Below are 16,528 nucleotides of genomic sequence, written 5' to 3'. Positions count from 1 at the left end.
TGGGCTCAAGTTATCCTCCCACCTTGGCCTCCCAAAGTGCTGGGATTTACAGACAGGAGCCATCACACCCAGCCTGAGGATATATTTCGTAAAAATAATTGTTTTCTTCTTGCATCATCTATTTTCTCCATAGTCTTTCCCAGATTTGCTTTACTCATCTTTCACAATGTAGAGCTGCCTTATCTGGTGATCCTCAACTGTCTATTCATGTTTAAAAGTAGGGAGCTAAAGCACGGTTTAGAAGCTGTGTTGGTTGAGGGGTGGTTTGTTGAGCCTCTGCTCTGTCCTGGCTTGGTCATTTGTTGGGAAACTATCAATTTCAACAACTGTAGTAGGTCTTTTCTCTTAGGCTGGTCAGATACTCCACAACTCTTCCAATTTCCTTCTGAGAGAAGTCCAAGGGTGGGGAATAAAGAGATGGATGACAACACTCCATATGCATTCATTCCCACAATCCCTATCTTCAACACAGAAATGTGGCTCTCGCTGGGTGTGGTGGCTTACGCCTGTAATCCCAGCACTTTGGGAAGCCGAGCTGGGTGGATCACCTGAGGTCGGGAGTTTGAGACCAGCCTGACCAACATGGAGCAATCCTGTCTCTACTAAAAATACAAAATCAGCTGGGCATAGTGGCACATGCCTGTAATCCCAGCTACTTAGGAGCCTGAGGCAGGAGAATTGTTTGAACCCAGGAGGTGGAGGTTGCGGTGAGCCAAGATCAGACCATTGAACTCCAGCCTGGGCAACAAGTGCAAAAAAAAAAAAAAAAAAAAGAAATGGGACTCTCAATTGTCTTAAGGTACCTTCGAAAATACTGACCATTTATCAATATCACAGATCAAAAAGTTCTAGGTTTATTTTGTATTATAATGAACATCCTTTTATATTTTTCAAAATTGAAAAATAATTTTTAGATTTTTCAATTTATATTTATCAGTTATTGAGATGAACGTCTCTCAATAATTTTTTTTTTTTGAGACGGATTCTAACTCTGTCGCCAGGCTGGAGTGCAGTGGTGCAATCTCGGCTCACTGCAACCTCTGCCTCCTGGGTGCAAGCGATTCTCCTGCCTCAGCCTCCCGAGTAGCTGGGACTACAGACACATGCCACCATGCCCAGCTAATTTTTGTATTTTTAGTAGAGATGACGTTTCACCATGTTGGCCAGGATGGTCTCGATCTCTCAACCTCGTGATCTGCCCACCTCAGCTTCCCAAAGTGCTGGGATTACAGGTGTGAGCCACTGACCTTTCAATAATTTTCAGTCAGTCTTTATACATTAAGACTACCTTGCTTCGTTTGAGACAGGGTCTTGCTCTGTCACCCAGGCTGGTGTGCAGTGTCACAATCACAGTTTATGGTGGCCTTGAACTTCTGGACACAAGTGATCCTCCTGCCTTGGCCTCTCAAAGCACTGGGATTACAGACGTGAGCCACCACACCTAGCAAGACTACCTTTTGATATGTTGCAAATATTTTTTCTGAATTGGGCAGGAATCTTTTACACAATTTAATTCCTTACGAGTAGAGAAGTAAGAACATTAACTTTGGAGCTGGACTATTGGGTTCAAAACCTGACTAACACTTTCTATAAAAAAGCTGACACTTTCAGCTATAAAACTCTGGCAAGTTATGTTATTTAACTGGTGTCTGTTACATGTCCACATATGAGAAAAACAGTAACCGCCTCCTGAGGTTTATGTTAGGACCAAATAATTTTTATTCACATACATCCAGTTCATCTACCTAAAGTGTTCAGCACATATTAAGCTTGATATAACTGTTACCTATGATGATGATGATAATGATGACTCTGTACAGTCACTGTATTTCTGAAGTCTTGTTTGGTGATCAAGAATACATTTAGAACTATCTCTTTATTAGACAAAGTCATAAACCAAAAATTTCCAACTTCCTGTACATGTTGAAAGCTTTAAATAAGGATCCTTGGATACAAAATATGGTCCACATGGCTGAAAACTAATTCTATGACACAATATTATTCTAAAGTCATACTTACTTTGAAAGCCTAAAGATTTTCTTTTATGGCTATAAAAATACCACCAAGCTAGACATTTTAATTCTGTTGAGATATACAAATAGAATTACCATAGCAGCCTACACGTTCTGTGATTTCTAAACACTTAAACATCAATGGTTTTGGGAAGATGCTGTTGTCCTTCACAGTTCATTAAAAGTTCAGATGCCTTTTGTGAAAGCCCAACTTTTCTTCTACCTGCTAAATGGTCTTTTCAGAAGTCTTGCCGGATGTTTTCTTTGTTTGCCTCTCCATGTTGCTGCTTAATTTGATAGATTTCATTTTCTAGCTGAACAATAGTCCGTTCAATCTCATAATTCTTACTGACCAGGGATACCCAACTAGAACGGGGGGGAAAAAAGGAAAAAAATTACACAATGTAAAACTTCTCTTAGAAGATTTTAAATGTATACACATGTTCACCCGGAGCTATAACACTAACCTTCGCTTTTTTTTTTTTTTTTTTTTGAGACAGAGTCTCGCTCTTGTTGCCCAGGCTGGAGAACAATGGCGCAACCTCGGCTCACTGCAACCTCTGCCTCCCGGGTTCAAGCGATTCTCCTGCCTCAGCCTCCCGAGCAGCTGGATTACAGGCACATGCCACCACAGCTGGCTACTTTTTTTGTATTTTTAGTAGAGATGGGGTTTCACCACGTTGGCCAGGCTGGTCTCAAACTCTTGACCTCAGGTGATCCACCCACCTCAGCCTCCTAATATGCTGGGATTACAGGCATGAGCTACCATGCCTGGCCTAACCTTCACTTTCAACTTTCCATTAAAAAAAATCAAGGCACAATTGTGGAAAAGTAGGTAAAGGGTACATGGAATCTCTCTGTATTCTTTTTTTTCAGAGACAGGGTCTTGCTCTGTGCCTAGGCTGGAATGCAGTGCTGTGATCACGCTCACTGTAGCCTGGAACTCCTGAGCTCAAGCAATCCTCCAACCTCAGCCTCCTGAGGAGCTAGGACTACAGATGCATGCCATCACGCCTGGCTCATTTAAAAGCATTTTTTTGTAGAGACAGGGTCTTGTTATGTTGCCCAGGCTGGTCTTGAACTCCTGGCTTCAAGCAATCCTCCTACCTTGGCCTACCAAGGCACTAGGATTACAATGCGAGTCACCATACCTGGCTCTTCTGTATTATTTTGTACAATTGAATGTGAATCTATAATTATCTCAAAATAAAAGTTCAATTAATAAAAAAGCAAATTAGAAACAGATGAGAGAACTTGCAAACCAGAAGAAATAGGAAAGAGTGATGAAGACAGTATTTAATTTAATCAACAAAAAGGAAAGAGGCAATAGTTTATTAAATTGAGGAAAAAACATGAAAGGGTACCAAAGAGACTGATAACACGTACATGGAGATGGTGGAACAAGGAGAATGACTTGAGTAATGAAGGGAGAAAGGGAATGGCAAAGCAAAAAAGAAGAGAGAAATGACACAAATATTCAAGATTATATTGTGTAAAGGTATACGTGTGTATGTAAAAGAACATTTTTAAAAATGCATAAACCTGAGGTACAAAAAAATTATCAAGTATGAAATCTCCCTCCCTACAAAATTTTATAAAATAATTTTTTTCCTTTTTTTTTTTTTTTTTTTTTAAAGACTAGGTCTTGCTCTGTTGCCCAGGCTGGAAGTGCAGTGGTGCGATTATGGCTCACTGCAGCTTCAACCTTCCAGGCTAAGCAATCCTCCTGCCTCAGCCTCCAGGGTAGCTGGGACTACAGACACGTGCCACCGTGCCTGGCTATTTTTTTTTTCCATTTAAAAGGTGAATATAGGTAGAATTCTATTCAAGGCCAAAAATACTAGACTAAAAACAGGGCATTCTAAGACCAGAATCCTTTAGCAATGGTTCAATTTAGCAAAGGATCCTTCACCAATGGTTCAATTCTCTTTAACACCTTATAAAGAGGCAGAGACAGGGAAGGGTGAATTCAGAAAACAGCATTTCTTTGATACCTGTGGCATCCCATTTGAATGCTATTTGAATCATATTATTGAATCGAGCTTAGAAAGGGCTAAACAATTTAAAAGATGATGGAATTACAAATACTCACTTTGACTCCATTTCTCTCAATTTAGATCCAGCTGTGAGTTGCATGTTCTTTCTCTGCCAGTTTAAATCTTGAATATGTTTTCTGTAAAAAATTATTTATACAACCCAATTACATTTTAATGTAAGACCTAAATCAACAGAAAACTCTGTAACACAAGAGAATATCTTAATCCCATGAGAACAATATTATGTATAGTTACAGGCTAACTGTAGAAATTACTTTTCTTCTAATTATTTTTTGATTACAAGTTTCATAACACATGCTCATTGTGAGAAATCACACACACACACACACACACAGACACACACGAGCACACTCAGATTACAAGTCTCAAGTCCCTCCTCTCATGCATGTCTCCTTTTTCCTGATAACTCCTGTTGAGTTTTTGCTGGGTGTCCTTCCAGGCTTTCCTATATGTGTGTGTAGAAATTGGTTTTAAAAATCAGATTATATGTGTTATTCTGCAACTTTTTCCCCCTCTAAAAGTGCCTTTCTATGTTTGCAGACTTGCAAGCTGCAAGTGGCAGAGATGTTTTCAGACCTCAGGCCTATTTCTCCTCTACTTAGGTAGGGCAAACCCAGTGTCAGATGTTGAACAAAGAGAGTGGATCAATTGTTTACTTTCATCTGGCTGCAGTCTCATTGCTTTCTTTTTCCTCCTATTTTCTATTTATTAAAGGTTCACTTAAACTTCATTCTGTAATAGGAAAAAACAGTTTACCTTAACTTCTGAAGTTCTTTCTGTGCGTGTTCAATCATATGAACTAGATTTCTGAAGGAAAAGAAGAAAATCAGATTAAAATACATTAAAATAGTACCAATTAAAAGTGAACTTTTTCAAGTTTTTCTGCCAAAAATCGTATTTATTGAGCTCTGTGCCAAGAACTATGTTGGATACTCCATAATCGAGGACTGTCACCCATGCTGGAATGCAGTGGTGTGATCATGGCTCACTGCAGCCTTCACCTCCCAAGATCAAGTAATCTTCCTGCCTCAGCCTCCCAAGGAGCTGCAATCCTCCCACCTTGGCCTCCCAAACTGCTGGGATTACCATGCCCTGCCTGATACTTGGAGTACTTAGGTTGCTTTTTTTTTTTTTTTTGACAGTCTCGTTCTGTTGCCCAGGCTGGAGTAAAGTGGTGAGATCTCAGCTCACTGCAGCCTTTGCCTCCTGGTTAAAGTGATTCTCCTGCCTCAGCCTCCCAAGTAGCTGGGATTACAGGCATGCACTGCTATGCCTTGCTAATTTTTGTATTTTTTTTTAGTAGAGATGGGGTTTCACCATGTCGGCCAGGCTGGTCTCGAACTCCTGACCTCAAGTGATCCATCTGCCTCGGCCTCCCAAAGTGCTGAGATTACAGGCATGAGGAACTGTACCTGGCTTTTTTTTGTGGGGGGAGGGACAGAGTCTTGCTCTACTGTTGCTCAAGCTGGAGTGTAGTGGCGCAATCATGGCAGCCTCAACCTCCTGGGCTCAACTGATCCTCCCACTTCAGGCCTTCAAAGTAGCTCGGATTACAGGCATAAGCCACCATACCCGGCTAATTTTCATTATTTTTTTGTAGAGACAGGGTTTCACCACGTTGTCCACCAGGCTGGTCTTGAACTCCTGGGCTCAAGCAATCTCCCCAACTCGGCCTCTAAAGTGTTGGAATTACATGTGTGAGCCACACGGCTTTTTGTCACTTCTTAAACTGTCATGACTTCTTGTCATAGAAAAGATGGAATATATCTGAGTACCCACTTATTTTATTTCTCAACCCCCTTTTATCTCTCTATTTCTGCATATACATTCATCTTGTCATTCTCTCCTCCTGTCTACTGCTAACTAGAGAGGTGAGAAAAAGAAAACTGTTGTAGAATGAGATATCAGTCCATATTTACATGTAACATATGCATAGCAAAATAAAAAATAGATACCAGTCCAGGTCAGCGGTAACTAGCACAGGGGAAAAGTTCACTAATACAGAGTACCATATGATTATTTTAGAGAATAAAACAGATTTTAATCTTTTTAAGTTTAAATAACAACTTTATTGAGATATAATTCCACATCATATCAATTTCCTCTTAAGGCAGTGGATCAGTCACCTACAGAGTCCATTTTAACCACATCTGGCCCTAATGTGTTCTTGCTCTAAATCTAATATTGTTTCCTGGCTTTTGTGACTCAAATTTTCTGCTGCTCACCTGAGTTATTCTCCTACCTCTACTGACTGGTTTCCTTGCATTAGCTGCAATTCTCTCAAGATTCAGACTTTAAACAGCTGTGCCTCTCTAGGCTTTCCCTCAGGTCATCCCCCTTTCCTTGACTTCGACAATCACTCCATGCTGAGGACTATCGATTTTAGTGCTCTGTTCCAGACTTCTGACCACCAACAGGGAGCTTTCCTTTGAATTGGCTCTCCCTGAAAGTTTAGTTTGTCTTCTCCCTTCTCCCACCCTTCCTCTTAAATATACTTTGATAAAATATAGTACATCTCCTCTGGAGAAATGTCCACTGAATTTGGAGGAGACAAAATATGCTCAGGGGAATGTTAAGCACTATAGAGCACTTTGTGATTAAATGGAAAACAAGTGATGTGCACAATAATTCTGTGTACAGTTACTCAGAAGAGGGAGACAATACTAGAAGCAGAATTTCAATCAGGGAAGAAGACAAGTAAGCAAACTAGAGCTGAGCCCTAAACAAGCTGGATTTGGGTAGAATAGGTAAAGGCAAAGGCAAGTAAAGGCCCAGAGGCAGGATTTACGATAACCACCAGAGAAAGGACTAGTTTGGGTTGAGTTAAAAGTCTACAGTTGAGGTAGTAAGGAAAAGGCCTTGAATACCATGTTAAAAAGTCTGGTCCAGCCGGGTGCTCACACCTGTAATCCCAGCACTTTGAGAGGCTGATGCTGGAGGATCACTTGAGGCCAGGAGCTCAAGACCAGCCTGGCCAACATGGTGAAACCCTGTCTCCACAAAAAATACAAAAATTAGCCAGGTGTGGTCGTGTGTGTCTATAATCCCACCTACTCTGGAGGCTGAGGCAGAAGAGTTGCTTGAACCCGGGAGGGTTGCAGTGAGCTGAGATTGTGGCACTGCAATCTAGCTTGGGCGACAGAGCAAGATTCTGTCCCGCCCCCCCGCCTCCACCTCCAAAAAAAAAAAAAAAAAAAAAAAACTTGGCCTCTACCTTGCAGGTAATAAGGAATTCTTAAAGGTTTTCAGGTAGGTTGACAGCAGCATTCTTTTCAATGTCATTTTTCCTCTGCATCTATGCTTTCCATTCCTGGAATGTTTTCCTTGTTTCCTTCTAAACATCCCAATTTCACCTTTCTTCAACACTCAATGCCCCATCCTTTTTTTTTTTCTTTTTTTGAAACAGACTACAGGTGTGTACCACCATACCTGGCTTTTTTTTTTTTTTATTGTTTTCTATAGAGACAGGGTTTCACTACGTTGCCTAGGCTGGTCTCAAATTCTTGGCCTCAAGTGATCCTCCTGTCTCAGCCTCCCAAAGCACTAGGATTACAAGCATGAACCACCACGCCTGGCAATGCCCCATCTCTTAATGCTTAGTTTACAGACCACAGCACACAATGTAGCACTTGCCCCCATATTGCCAAAAATGGACTATTGGTTACTTGGCATAAAACTTATTATCTCTTCCATTAGATAAAGCTTCTTGAGAAGAATCACATTTTTCCATTTTGTGAAACAGATTTATTGATGTCGCTTAAATTTCTTAATCACCCTAATCCCATTTTTTCTTTTTTTTTTCCCCCTTGCAATATATAGATATATAAAAGAAAGTTAGTTGTTGACTCTGTAGAGTTTCCCAAATTCTGGATTTGGGCCACTGTATCATTATGTGGCTACAAATATTTAATGCATAATTCTGAAGATTTGAGAAACAGTATTATCATTTCATGGTTTTGCTTTATTTTATATAGCTATGTTTCAGGAAATATACTCTAACAAAAGTTGTACATACTGTTATGAAGTTCAGTGGCCTTTTTCTCTTAAATTGTGAACAGACACTCAGGAAATTTTAGGGCACAAAGGGGCCATGCAGATAATCTAACCACTGAATTTTGTAAGCAAGGAATCTGAATTCTAGACAGACAATAAATACTAAAGCTAGAGCTGGTTACATGGAACAGAAACAGGAGGTCAGTGGCTTGTACTGACAACAAATACTTGCTCAAATTTATTTGTAATCCCAAAATTACTACTTGTAGTGTTTTGCAGTCATTCATGGACATGTGCACAGTGGTGAAAAATCTGGGCAGCTGAGCATGCACATTTTCAGCTAAGGATGAACAAGGAGGTGCTTTGCTTTCTTGTTTTAGCTCTCATACAGAAATAACCAGAGGATGAAGTTCAAGTTCCAAGTCTGGGATCTGTTAGTGGGGCAGTTTCAAGAAAGTTACTTTACATTTCTCAACTTTGTTTTCTCTTTTATAAAATAAAGAAAGAAGTCTACCAGGATGAGTTTATTTTAGGATTATAATCTATGTGAGAGATATGTATATGTGTGCACATGAATATGTATATATTTCCCCTAGGAGAAATGGTACAGTATTTGCTAATTCAGTGTTCATAGGACTTACGGAACATAACGCATGACTAATGAGAATCAACTGTTTAAGCAACACTTGATACCATTCTATCAAGTGGTGCTCTGCAAATGGGACCTCAGAACTCGTTTTGTTATATTATACAATAAATGTGGTAGTTTGGTTTAGGTCCTGTTAGTACTCTTGAACTTTGAGGTGGGTTTCAAAATAGTGGCCTTTCATATGGGTTGTAGTTCTAGAACATAATCCCAAGACAAAGTCTAGCTATATTATTTTTATCACACTTCCCTTACCTATAATTTGTGGGGTTTTGTTTGTTTTTTTGAGACGGAGTCTCACTTTGTCACTGTGGCTGGAGTGCAGTGGCATAATCTCGGCTCACTGCAACCTCTGCCTCCCGGGTTCAAGCAATTCTCCTGCCCCGGTCTCCTGAGTAGCTGTGACTACAGAAGTGCCACCATGGCCAGCTAATTTTTTTTTTTTTTTTTTTTTAGTAGAGATGCGATTTTACCATGGTGGCCAGGCTGGTTTCAAACTCCTGACCTCAGGTGATCCACCCTCCTCGGCCTCCTGAAGTGCTGGGATTACAGGCGTAAACCACCGCGCCCGGCTTTTTTCTTTTTTTCTGAGATAGAGTCTCATTCTGTCGCCTAGGCTGGAGTGCAGTGGCAAAATCTTGGCCCACTACAACCTCTGCCTCCCAGGCTGAAGCAATTGTCATGTCTCAGCCACCAGAGTAGCCGGGATTACAGTCACACGTTACCGTGCCCAGCTAATTTTTTGTATTTTATTTTTTGTAGAAACGGGGTTTCACCATGTTAGCCAGGCTGGTCTCGAACCCCTGACCTCAAGCAATCCACCCACCTCTGCCTCCCAAAGGGCTGGGATTACTGGCGTGAGCCACTGCACCCAGCACCTCCCATACTTTTAAAACGTACTAAAACTTTGGGTGAGATGGAAAGAAAAGAGAAAAAAAAAAAAAAACAAACAGAAGATGAAAAAAAAGGTTCTTACTCATTGTATACTTTCCAGGCATTACATCCATGCTGTGACATTAGTTCCAGATTCTCAATTCTAACTGCTTGATGCTCTAACTGGGCCATAGAATTGTTTACACATTCTTGCCATGCAGTAATGTCATTTTTTTGACCAGAGGAGGGGGCTGGAAGCTCATATCTGAAATTAAACAACAAAATAAAATAAAACCATCTATACGGCCAAGCCTTTACATCTCTTCTCAATAGAATGTCCCATGAGTCTCCATATAGTATAAAAACTACAGAAGACTGAGGATGTAAACCTTGTAATAGTAAGAAACCGATATATGCTAACAATCAATTTACAAATATGATTTAGCACCATTATGTTCACTTCAATGTGAACTGGTTAAATAAGCAACATTACATTCACATAAAAGATTGTTACATTAGCTATTAAATATTACTGAAGAATATTTAATAATATTAAGATGTCAGTAATATATTAAGGGGAAAAAGCAGTAGACAAAAAAGTTTGCTACCATTTTTGTAAAATACTCACACCCACCCATCCACTAACATACCCATGCCCAGGTAGAGAAAAAAATGAGAAGCGATATGACTCCTTCTATTCTCTCTTCATACCACCCAGTCAGTCCTTCAACACTGCCTCTCTCTCTCTCTCTCTCTCTCTCTCTCTCTCTCTCTCTCTATATATATATATATATATATATATATATATATATATAGTTTTTTTTCAAGACTGGGTCTCCCTTTGTCCCCAACGCTGGAGTGCAGTGGCACAATCTCAGCTTGCTGCAACCTCCGTCTCCTGGGGGGTGTCAAGCGATCCACCTTCCTCAGCTTTCCAAGTAGTTGGGTCCACAGGTGTGTGCCACCACACCCAGGTATGTTTATTATTATTATTATTTTTGGTAGAGATGGGGTTTTGCCATGTTGCCCAGGCTGGTCTCAAACTCCTGGATTCAAGCAATCCACCGGCCTCAGCCTCCCAAAGTGCTGGAATTACAAGTGTGAGCCACCACACCCGGCCAACACTGCCAATATTAGCCAGCAAATACATTCTTCACAAATCTCAGCTCATTACTGAGTTACTACAAACTAAATTTTAATTTCCATTTTAATATTCTTACCGTTTCATACTGAGCAATTCAATTGGTTGTCGAGCAGCCAGTCTTTCAAATTCATTTCTCATTATGTCAGTCTGATGTGTAAATCAGAAAAAAGATTTCTAAGATCATGTTGACAATTGAAATTAACAATCACCAAAGAATAGATTTAAGCTACAGTACCCATTATAATGAATTGTTTACCTTTCCCTAATTCTTCTCTGAGTTAAATGCTCTCTAGAATCTGAAGAACACACACACACACACACTCACTCACTTCACATTCAGCTAAGGCAGGAAAAGTGGCATGTATTAAGGAGCCCACAGAGAAAAGGATTAATCCTAAACCAGTGGTTTTCAATTCCAGAAGTATATCAGAATCAGTTCGACAGTGCTATGGTTTGAATGTTTGTCCCGTCTGAAATTCATACAGAAACTTAATCCCCAATGTAATAGTATTAAGAGGTGGGGTCTTTAAGAGGTGATTGGGTTATGAAGGCTCAATCCATTCATGGATTAATGAGTTATCACCAGAGTGGGTATGTTATAAAAGCCAGTTTGTCTTTCTCTTGTGTGCCCCTACCTTGCCATGTAATGCCCTGTGCTGCTTCAGGACTGTACACCAAGTCCACACCAGCACGAAGGCCCTCACCAGATGCAGCCTGTGAACCTTACACTTTCCAGCCTCCAGAAATCCAAGAAGTTTTTTTTTTTTTTTGTGAGACGAAGTCTCGCTCTTGTCCCCCAGGCTGAAGCGCAATGGCGCGATCTTGGCTTATCTCTGCCTCCCGGGTTCAAGCGATTCTCTTGCCTCAGCCTCCCAAGTAGCTGGGATTACAGGCGCCTGCCACCACGCCTGGCTAATTTTTGTAATTTTAGTACAGACAGGGTTTCACCATGTTGACCAGGCTGGTCTTGAACTCCTGACCCCAGGTGATCTGCCTGCGTCAGCCTCCCAAAGTGTCTTTTCTTTATATTCACTATCTTCTCTAGCAATTTTACTGTTTGCAAGTAAATCTAGTATAGCTATTCCTCTTTAGGGCCAACATCTTATCCCATTTCCATTCTGCACATTTCCTACCCTGAGGAAAGAACTGCCTAAAATATTTGTTTGTAGTAATACTTTGGTTATTCCATATAATTTTAATTTTCTGAGGGCTTCGACTATCTTAACAATTAGACTAAATAAGTATCAAAGGCTTTAAAGAAGCCTGCATTAATGTTTAAAAGTTTTGTATTAGGCTGGGCGAGGTGGCTCACGCCTGCAATCCCAGCACTTCGGGAGGCCGAGGCGGGTGGATCACAAAGTCAAGAGATCAAGACCATCCTGGCCAACATGGTGAAACCTCATCTCTACTAAAAATACAAAAATTAGCCGGGCGTGATGGCACGCGCCTGTAATCCCAGCTACTCGGAGGCTGAGGCAGGAGAATCGCTTGAACCTGGGAGGCGGAGGTTGCAGTGAGCCGAGATCGCACCACTGCACTCCAGCCTGGCAACAGAGTGAGACTCCATCTCCAAAAAAAAAAAAAAAAAAAAAAAAAAAGTTCGTATTAAGCATTTTTCTGGAGAAAGTATTTTGCAGGGGCTACTGCTAAATTACAATCTTAAAAAAATGTAGTTATCTAGTTTCCTGCAAAAAAAAAAAAAAAAACAAAACAGGGCATTCTAGCTAGAAAATTCTGCAGTGACAGACAAGGAGTAACAGCCAATTAAACAAGAGGCAGAATAATAAAAATGCAGTATAAGTAGTCTTGAGCCATGTAGCATAGGAGGAACCCTTAACTAACTCACATGCTCAATAAGTGATAAATCTGGAATTTTAGCTCAACTCTCTCCAAAGACTAAGCCAGTGTTCATGGAGTGGCGGGGGCAATCCCTGCTCATGGAGTAGTCTCATCTCAGCTTTGAGAGGCCTTCCTCAACCACCCAACCTAGAGTCGCCCAGTCACTTTATCACTATCATTCTCTGCAGCATTTATCAACAATTTTTCTGATCTATTTATTGTCTGTCTCAACACTCTAGATTGTAAGGTTCATGAGTATGGACCCCGCCGACACTGTTCTCCAATACCCAGCATGGAACAGACCTTCGTAAATAGTTGTTAAATGAATTAATGAAAGAGTAATTTCAGAGGCAGTTTGAAGAACGGTTAAGGTCTCAGTCAATTAGCCTCTCTAAGCTGCCGTTTTCCCAGCTAAAAAATGGTGATAGCAAACGTAGTTATACAGCTTATAGAGCTGTTTTGTGCACCAAGTAAGACGGTGAGCCCAGTGTATATTACCAACTATTACTAAGAAAGGATGCCAGGTGTGGTGACACACACCTGTAATCCCAGCACTTTGGGAGGCCGAGGCAGATGATTCACTTGAGGTCAGGAGTTCGAGACCAGCCTGGCCACAATGGTGAAACCACGTCTCTGCTAAAAATACAAAAATTAGTTGGGCATGGTAGTGCATGCCTGTAATCCCAGCTACTTGGGAGGCTGAGGCAGGAGAATGGCTTGAACCCAGGAAGCAGAGGTTGCAGTGAGCCGAGGAGTTGCACTCCAGCCTGGGCAACAGAGCAAGACTCTGTCTCAAAAAAAAGAAAGGATTAAATAATCAGTAAACTAATTACAGGAGAATCACTTGAACCTGGGAGTTTACTAATTAAATAATCAGTAAACTAATTACAAAGGTATTTAAGAGAGAAGGAAAAAAACTGGCAAAAGTATTTTAAAAAGTCTGTGATTGAATGCAGTTATTTGAAACCTTCAGAAATCAGTCCAATAAGGAAGCATTACTGTACTTAGTTCTTAATGTGGTTAACATCTACACCTAGGTAACAATATTTAGAAAAAGCATAGGAAAACACGTTCATAGGAACATATGTCTTCTACTTAAAACTCAGCCAAGGCTCGCATGGTGGCTTACACCTGTAACCCAACACTTTGGGAGGCTGAGGTGGGTGGATCACTTGAGGCCAGGAGTTCAAGACCAGCCTGGCCAACATGGTGAAAACCCGTCTCTACTGAAAATACAAAAATCAGCCAGGCATGGTGGCAGGCACCTGCAATCCCAGCTACTCGGGAGGCTGAGGCAGGAGAATCACTTGAGCTCGAAAGGTGGAGGTTGCAGTGAGCAGAGATGGCACCACTGCACTCCAGCCTGGGTGACGTAATAAGATTCCGTCTCAAACAAAAACAACAACAAACTTAACTAACAATTTTTTCATGTTACTTTAATGTAAATAATATCTTTTTTTTTTTCCCTTTGAGACAGGGTCTCACTCTGTCACCAGGCTGGAGTGCAATGGCATTATCATGGCTCACTGTAGCAGCCTTGAACTCCCAGGCTCAAATGATCCCCCCACCTCAGCCTCCTGAGTAGCTGGGACTATAGGTGTATGCCATCATGCCTGGCTAACTTTTTAATTTTCCTTTTGTAGAGAAAGGGTCTCACTATGTCGCCCAGGCTGGTCTCAAGTGATCCTCACACCTCAGCCTCCTAAAGTGCTGGGATTACAGGTGTGAGCCACCACACCCAGCTAAATACAGCCTTTTAATAATACAATCCTTTTATAAATAAACGATTAGGTGTAATGGGGAAAAATCCTCCAAGCTGTACATATTGAAATACTTGAATCCAATAATTTAGAAATGATATCTTACATTTCATTTAGCTAATTAGACCCTAACTAGAATCCCGGGTGTACTTCAAGGTTATACATTTAAAATAGTATCATACTCACTGTGTGGAGTAGAACAGCATCTGACTCCTTAGGCAAGCACGGACACTCCCTTTTCTAATCCTCTTGTCCTTATACATACCTCCACTATAGGTCCTTTACATATTATTACACATTTACACATACTATCGTAAACTTTTTGTTTTATATATTTAGCTCCTCACTGTATTGTATTTTTTTGTATTCAGAAACCCTATCTTTTTTGGAGAGGATGCTTGTCTTAAATAAAGAAAAATTAAAAGAAAACAAAATATATTTTTAAAAACCCCATGTATCTCTATGATCTCAGAATCTAGAATGGCACCTGGCACTTGTAAAGTATTCATATCAGTGAAAATTCTTGCCTACGTTAATCAGAAATGTGTTAATAAAAACATCGGATAGATTATAGAAAAAAGGAGCAGGCTGAGACAAAAGTAGTATACACTTGGATATGGTTTGTCCTTTCAGTCATATCACATACATTTGGTAAATAACTAGACTTTAATATGCCACTCTAAAGAGCTTAGGTAATTAGGCTTATACATATTAAAAAACCCTAGATCACTTGCTGTAGAGTGAATCTTGGCAGGAGAGGGTCCTTTTGAGAATTTACGCATGGATCCTATCTCAAAGAATTGTAGCCACAAATTTTTGCATTAAGTGAGTTGTGGAGCCCCAGAAAATCTTCCTATGGATCTTAGAATAAGAACCTCGGAGAAGACTTATCTATCTAGTTGTTTCCAATAGACTGACACCTATACAATAGGTAAGTAGTAGCTATGCAGGCAATGGTTAAAACTGGAATTTAAAGCTCTCAATCCAAAATAAAGGTTCGCAGGAATCCTCGTTCACACCTGGGCTCAAGACATACTTACTTCAAAGGCAGAATAATCCGGGGCTGTCAGGTAGCTCAGGTAGTTCTTAGTAGGTCGGTATCTGCGAGTTTCCTCCTCCACCAGCGCTGCAGCCTAAGAAAGAGAATCGGGACCTGGGTAGAAGCGGCAAATTGTAACATGTTTCTTTCGGTACCGAGCCAGCTAGCAGTGAGTCAGCTACAAAGACACCCCGCACTCACCGCTTCCCGCACACCAGGGGCTTCATAACCTTGATCAAAATACGGCAGCGCATCCACCACAACCTCTCCAGCCACCAAACCTGTGCCCGCCATTCTGAGGACCTCAGGTTTGCCTGCGTCTTCTGCGTCTGCGTAAACTCAGTTATATTTAATTACGCCGGCGCCTGACGCTGATGTAATCACGTTCCCTGCGTATTGACGTTAGTGCACGCTTAGTTGCTAATTTTGAAGGCGGGTCCTCCTGGTATCTAGAAATTGCCGGGCTGGTTTGTTTTGGGCGGACGTGACGTCACGTCTTGGCTTCTCTGCGTCAGCGAAAGGCCTCAATTTCCTGTCCTCTGCTTACTGCACTTTTTTTTACCTGCGAATGGCGGCGATTTGAAGTTGGGCTTTTCGTTTCCTCCAAAACATTGATATCTGGAAGGGGAGCCCCTTAACGCTTTTGGAGGGAACTGGCTGCAGGATTTGGCGGGGAGAGATAAACTGGTTTCCCACCTCTGCTTACTCCCACCTTCTCCTCTTAATCTTCTCTTTCTCTGTGCGGGACTTCTTTTCTTTTTTATTGTAGACACAGGGTCTTTGTTCTGCTGCCCAGGTTGGAGTGCACTGGCGTGATCATAGCTCACTGCAGCCTCAATCCCCCAGCTCACTGCAGCCTCAATCCCCCGGGCCCAAGCGATTCTTCCATCTCAGCCTCCCGAGTGGCTGGGTCTAGAGGTGCATGCCACCACGCCTGGCTAATTTTTACATTTTTTTTTGTAGAGATGGAGCCTTTCTATGTTGCCAAGGCTAGCCTCGAACTCCTGGTCTCCCAAAATGTGGGGAATACAGGCGTGAGCCACTGCACACCGGGTCGTTCCTCTTTTACTTCCTTGCTGTACCCCAACTATCCTTCCCCCTCGGTGCCCTGAAAACCTTTGCATTGGATAAGTACATTTTTTAAAGAGACTCTAGAATTGGGCGC

The 16,528-nt window shown here is 41.3% G+C and overlaps 1 protein-coding gene across 1 annotated transcript; it reads right to left on the bottom strand.

The window, feature by feature from the left end:
• Positions 1 to 1,699: 1,699 nt before the first annotated feature.
• Positions 1,700 to 15,710, bottom strand: BCAS2 (BCAS2 pre-mRNA processing factor). Its single transcript, XM_003268015.2, has 7 exons — positions 15,565 to 15,710; positions 15,365 to 15,457; positions 10,802 to 10,872; positions 9,685 to 9,846; positions 4,826 to 4,876; positions 4,105 to 4,185; positions 1,700 to 2,378 (listed from the first exon to the last, which is right to left on the bottom strand). The coding sequence occupies exons 1-7, from the start codon at positions 15,655 to 15,657 to the stop codon at positions 2,252 to 2,254; spliced, it is 678 nt and encodes a 225-aa protein (XP_003268063.1). The 5' UTR covers positions 15,658 to 15,710; the 3' UTR covers positions 1,700 to 2,251.
• Positions 15,711 to 16,528: the final 818 nt, after the last annotated feature.

Source organism: Nomascus leucogenys, chromosome 12 (genome assembly GCF_006542625.1).
Source record: "Nomascus leucogenys isolate Asia chromosome 12, Asia_NLE_v1, whole genome shotgun sequence".
Taxonomy (NCBI): domain Eukaryota; kingdom Metazoa; phylum Chordata; class Mammalia; order Primates; family Hylobatidae; genus Nomascus; species Nomascus leucogenys.
Note: the sequence above shows the minus strand (reverse complement) of the source record. Positions and strands in the feature narration are given on the sequence as shown.